Genomic DNA, 6,595 nt, shown 5'->3' with positions numbered 1-6,595 from the left:
GGACTGATAAACAGTGTGTAGCAGCTTCTGCTTTATTTACAATAGTTTGACAGCTTGATGATGATGAAGTTGTTAACATGTTCGATACGATAAAGCGACACACCCACATCAAATCCTCCAGACTCAAATCTCGTTCTTCTTAACGAGCAGAAAAACAGAAGCTCTTTAAACACATATAGACATAATGTACATATTTTACAAAAACATTTTCTCATACCACTTCACTTAATTAAGTGAAGCAACAATACACTCATTGACTGTAGCTACACCAGTGGACGGCTCATAATAACGTCTGGAATGGAGTCAATGGAAACCACGGCTTTGATGTGTTTGATGCCATTCCATTGACTCCACTAGCTACACATAGCATTCTTCCAAACAAAAAACAAACAAAAAGTCAAGTAGAGATAGCAACCGAGATAGCAAAAGAGAGATATCAATAAACTCGACACTTCAAGTACTTCTAAATCAGTGGAGGCTCCTCAGAAGGGGAAAGGGGAGGACCATCCTCCTTTTTAGATAAAACTTCACGTTCCAAATAATTGATTAAAACACGCTGTTTTGCAATGAATGTCTACAGCAGCTCTCTGTAGGGTAGCGCCATGGTGTAGCCGCAAGACAGCTAGTTTCCGTCCACCTCTGGGTACATTGACTTCAATACCAAACCTAGAGGTATGCTATGTTAGCTAGCTGGCAGTGGCTATCCAACACTGGAACTCTTCCAAGTCAAGGTAAGGCTTTGGTTTTATTAATTTATTGCCACCGGGGCCCACTGGTGTAACTGCTAAACTGCCTGCTGACTGTACACTGTACTGCATGATTGTAGCAGGTTCACTAACGGGTTAGATCTAGTAGCTATCTTGACTATAACATTAGCTAATATGGTGACAACGATGTAGGCTGTGTGTGCTCGAATTCTACAACGAGCAAAGTGATCATGCTGTTTGTATGTGGCTGCTATGAAAGTGAACTGTGTTTGCGTGTGATTAGGGGTGTATTCATTCCGCCGATTCTGTTGAAAAACATTTCTTAAACGGAAGCAAACGGAACGAAACGGGGATAAACATACCTGAATTTGTCCAATAGAAACTCTCGTTTGCAACTGTTGGACTAATGATTACACCCTAGATCAGCTAGATGCAGGCAAGAGTGTGCAAGACGGTATTGAATGTGTCACTGTTGGTCACCTTGATTACTCAAAATGTTCTCTCAACCACTGATTACTCAACATGTTCTCTCGACCTGTGCACCTGCGTTGTAAACTTTCATTCGTAGGCTAGGTTGTAGCAACCTCATGATGGGTATAGGAAATATTTGAGTATCATGTAGTAGCCTAAACCTATTGCTGTTACTTTGATCTGGGTAAATGGAATATGAATGGCAGTCATCCTGTACACTGTAATAGAAATAAGGCCATGCTCATAAATAAATAATCATCCTCCCTCATCTTAAATGGCATGGTCCGCCACTGTTCTAAATATAAGAATATCTAAATATAAATTAAATAAATACATTAAATCATGATGTCACACTGATATTTGTTATTTCTTAATGGCTATAAAGGCTTATAGACATAATATAAATATTTTATTTTGAAGAAAAATAATTCAAGTACTTCATGTTAATTTCACCGGCGCCACAGCTCTCTGGGCCCCTCTTCTGAGCAGCTTCTTGGCCGATACCTTAAACTCCTCCGTCTTCAGAACGTATATGATGGGATTGAGCATGGGTGGCAGTACCGAGGTCAGGGAGAGGTTGATGATCCGGGCGTTGGTTGGTATGAAGGATTGGAGGAGGTATGTTAAAATAACAGGCAAGTAGAATATGGCAACCAGTATTAGGTGTGAGCTGCATGTCTTAATGGCTCTGAGTCTGAGAGGGGGAGAGAGAGAGAGAGAGAGAGAGAGAGAGAGAGAGAGAGAGAGAGAGAGAGGTGGAGAGGGAGAGAATGTGTACCAGTACAGTATTACATTTACATTTACATTTTTAGTCATTTAGCAGACGCTCTTATCCAGAGCGACTTACAGGAGCAATTAGGGTTAAGTGCCTTGCTCAAGGGCACATCGACAGATTTTTCACCTAGTCGGCTCGGGGATTAGAACCAGCGACCTTTCGGTTACTGGCACAACGCTCTTACCCACTAAGCTACCTGCCGCCCGTATGTGATCATCTATCCAGTAAGTTTAATTGTATTCTCAATATTTCCCAGCATTTATCACTCTAACAAGTCCATCACTCTAACAACATATTTCTGAGACCTCACACCAATCAGTATATAGGCCGTTCTGGCTTGGACAAGGCTACTTAATGTCTTGACTTGACTTACTGATACCAATCAGGATTACTTCTCACCTGTCCTGGGGCAATGTGATGGTGAACAGGGCGTGTGTGATACAGATGTAGGATGATATGATGAAGACCATGGGGAGATAGAGGGCTATACAGGGATTGATATACGCCATCATCAGGTTAGGTAACACATCAGAACAGGGGGCTGCCAGATAGAACAGGGGACCGTGGTCACAGAAGTAGCTGTTGATCACCAGAGACCTACAATACAATACATTATACAGATATTAGAGCGAACAACAGAAATGTGTCTTCTGCTCATGTTTTCTCCAGGGTTACAAACCCGTGACCTTTCGGCTACAGGTTCACCTCCTTATCTGTTGGAATTAGTCTCACATTCAAGAGGAACTGAGTAAAATTTTTTTTTTTACAGCACTGAGTCAAAGACATCATTTAAAGTTAACCTTTACAACAACCTGACAGATGACAACAACAACATCACATTCTTATTTTTATCTCCTTTATTTGATTGGTCTACTGTGAAGTGTTTTGCAATTTTAAATTCACTTGAACTAAAGTTTGATTTGATTTATCAGATTAAGCTATATTCACAGAAGCTATGCTTTGCTGTAGAGTCATTGCACTACAACATGGTACATACTAACCTACAGAAAGAGAGGCGGGTGATGAGGCCCACAGAGATCAACACCATCAACACAGCAAACGTCCAGGCAGCCCCAGTCAGCCGGAGCATGGACCTGTGAGTCACCATCATGTGGTACCTGGAAAGAACACTAGAATGGAACTTTGAGGGTTGATGACATAGCCCCTCTAGTAATTTAATAGGATCTCTGTGGGAAATAATCATCTGTTCAACTTTATCGTGTTATTATCCTCAATGGTTTCATAATTATTCAGTCGAGATTCCCACATTTGGGGAACTTGCAGGAGTCAGCACGGCCCGAGTGCAATGGCCAAGCCTCACCCTGGGTAAACCTCTGGGATCAAGGTGTCTCCGCTGCCAGGTAACTATATCCTTCTATATATTTTAAATACAGTGTATCCATATGGATACATATGGTGTGTTAGAACATATTTTTTATTTAATACATTTACAAAATAATTTTGAATAAATTGTCAAATAAATCAAGTCATTCAATTAAAAATACTTTATTTATCCCATAAGGGTCACATAATGTAGGCTTTTTGAATTTTAATTTAGTCAATGATTTGATTTCTTATCTGAGACCTGAGTGGGCAGCAGATGGCCACCAGCCTGTCATAGGAGAGGATGGTGAGGTTGAAGGACTGCATGGTGAGGAAGAGGAAGATGAAGAAGAGGCTAGTGAGGCACTGGTCGTAGGAGATGAGCTGTCTGCTGAACAGGAACATATCCAGCAGTTTGGGGACCAGGGCCGTGCTCTCACACAAGTCTGTGAAGGCCAGGTTGAACACAGCAATGTACTTGGGGCTGTAAGGTAAGATCATAACATAAATATCTAATAATATTAATATAAATGTCATGTAAAGGAGATTGGGGAGTAGGACGTGTCTATGAAGGAAGTATTATACTGTATTATGTTAATGAGATAAAAGAGGTCTGATTACCTGTGGAGACTACGGTCCACGTAGATGCCAGTCATGACGAAGGCGTTGCTCACCTAGACCCAATACACACACACAGACACACAGCAGAAATGAACCAAAATGGAAATACAGGTACATGCATTAGGCCAGTGACTATGGGTTGTGCTATAGGCCCCAACATAGTTCAGCTGAAATGTGTATTAGGTTTTCTTAAGTTTTACTTCTATAGGAAAGTGAACAACTTTTGAGTTTTATCAACTGGACCAACTAGCTGATGCTGGCCGCATGTAACACCCTGGACCAGAGCTAGTTAGTAACACCCTGGACCAGAGCTAGTTAGTAACACCCTGGACCAGAGCTAGTTAGTAACACCCTGGACCAGAGCTATGGACTAACCAGAGAGATGATGTATACAAAACAGAGGAAGACGTAGTAGTACTTCATGTGGGGGATGGCTATGAAACCACTGATGAAGAAGTAAGGGGGTCGGATGATGGTGTTGATGTTCTCTGTCTGGTTAGGGTCAGAGGTCAGGGAACTCATCCTGACTGGTGGTGGTAACGGTTCCCTCTGGCTGGTAGTAATCTGGGGAAATACATTATCAATTAATACATTATTATAAAAATAAAGACATTCATAACTGTGTATTAATTCACCTGTTGACACAAGCATCATTGAAGCATCGTTAGTGCAAAGAGAATTATCCAAGTTAATCAAAAACGTAAATTAAAAATAAATAAAATAAATGCATTTTATATTTAAATTGTTTTTTTACTTTATTAAATGTTAACGCATTCGATACCAGCTGCTAAAAAAGGGTTAAACCACTCACTTCAGACATCAAACTAAATACCAGAATGTCAACAACTCCATCAACACCATCAACTACTAAAGCCACTGTTTATCATGTAACGTGATGTACAGTTGAACCCACCTCCTCAGGTGATATGGTGGACCTGACAGCCCACGTCTACTGTGAGTACCTGGGCAGGTTGAACAGGCTTATGTACTCTATCATCTCTACCTGCTGGCCATTAGTGGAGCCAATAGAGTTACATCAGGGATTCCCAATCCTGGTCCCGGGGACCCAAAGGGATGCACATTTTAGTTATTGCAACAACACACTTGACTCAGCTAATCAACTCATCATCCAGCCTTTCATTAGATGAATCAGGGCAAAAACCAAAATGTTGTTGACCCTTTGGGAAACACTGACACACTGAATGACATGTATAATACTGTATAATAGGATCTCTATGGTGAAGTCATCATGGAGGGGTGGGCTGACATAAAGGTGTCCATGTCCAGATTTAGGATCTTAATTGGATCACCTCATCCACATAATAATTCACATTTCCTTTTGCTGCAGGATAATTTTCATGCTGTAGGAGACTGGTTTAAATTAAGATCCTACAGCTGTAGTACCATTTATCCACCACTAGGATGGAGACTTTCTCTCCCACAGGGATGGACACACCTGGGCCAAACACTCACCTGGGCCAAACACTCACCTGGGCCAAAACACTCACCTGAATAACACAGGGAAGTGATGTGTTTAGAATTATGTCATTGTTCGGTATATGGAATCATCAAGACAACTCAAAGCCCCCATTCTCATCGACGGGGCTGTAGTGGAACAGGTTGAGAGCTTCAAGTTCCTTGGTGTCCACATCACCAACGAACTATCATGGTCCAAACACACCAAGACAGTCGTGAAGAGGGCACGACAAAGACTATTCCCCCTCAGGAGACTGAAAAGATTTGGCATGGGTCCTCAGATCCTCAAAAAGTTCTACAGTTGCACCATCGAGAGTATCCTGACTGGTTGCATCACCGCCTGGTATGTCAAATGTTCGGCCTCCGACCGCAAGGCACTACAGAGGGTAGTGCGAATGGCCCAGTACATCACTGGGGCCAAGCTTCCTGCCATCCAGGACCTCTATACCAGGCGGTGTCAGAGGAAGGCCCTCAAAATTGTCAAAGACTCCAGTCACCTTAGTCATAGACTGTTCTCTCTGCTACCGCACGGCAAGCGGTACCGGAGCGCCAAGTCTATGTCCAAAAGGCTTCTCAACAGCTTCTACCCCCAAGCCATAAGACTCCTGAACAGCTAATCATGGCTACCCGGACTATTTGCACTATTTGTATTTTTTTCAATCTGGCCCCCCCGTGGGAATCGAACCCACAACCCTGGCGTTGCAAACGCCATGCTCTACCAACTGAGCTACATCCCTGCCGGCCATTCCCTCCCCTACCCTGGACGACACTGGGCCAATTGTGCGCCGCTCCATGGGTCTCCCGGTCGTGGCCGGCTACGACAGAGCCTGGATTCGAACCAGGATCTCTAGTGGCACAGCTAGCACTGCGATGCAGTGCCTTAGACCACTGCGCCACTCGGGAGGTGATGTCCTCCTCGGTTGGGGGAAAATCACAGAGGAGGAGGCCGTCCGTTACAGTAGGGCAATGGAGGAGAAAGCCCGGGTAGGAGAGGATCAACGGCGACATCAACGGTTCCGGCCGAAGAGGAAGCCCGAGAAGCAGCCCCAAGATCATTTTTTGGGGGGGCTCACGGGGTGGACGACGAGGCAGCAGGAGGCCGGTAAAGGGCTGACTAGAGAGGAGGAGGCCGCTATTTTCGAGGTCCTCCAAGACCTGCGGATCGAGAGTCAGAGAGGAGGCCACCACGTTACGGGGGCTGTTAGATCAGAGGGAGCAGGAG

The 6,595-nt window shown here is 43.7% G+C and overlaps 1 protein-coding gene across 1 annotated transcript; it reads right to left on the bottom strand.

Annotated features, from left to right (window-relative positions):
* Positions 1-1,616: 1,616 nt before the first annotated feature.
* On the bottom strand, positions 1,617-4,419 carry LOC311116477 (olfactory receptor 8G17-like; the record flags this gene model as incomplete). Its single annotated transcript, XM_084191557.1, has 6 exons — positions 1,617-1,872; positions 2,353-2,550; positions 2,955-3,071; positions 3,539-3,760; positions 3,898-3,950; positions 4,273-4,419. 6 exons carry the CDS (start codon positions 4,417-4,419, stop codon positions 1,617-1,619), a joined length of 993 nt encoding a protein of 330 aa, XP_084047683.1.
* Between the last annotated feature and the right edge of the window lie 2,176 nt (positions 4,420-6,595).

This window comes from Coregonus lavaretus, assembly GCF_964263955.1.
Source record: "Coregonus lavaretus genome assembly, contig: HAP1_SCAFFOLD_266, whole genome shotgun sequence".
Lineage (NCBI taxonomy): Eukaryota > Metazoa > Chordata > Actinopteri > Salmoniformes > Salmonidae > Coregonus > Coregonus lavaretus.
This window is presented reverse-complemented; position numbering and strand designations above follow the sequence as displayed.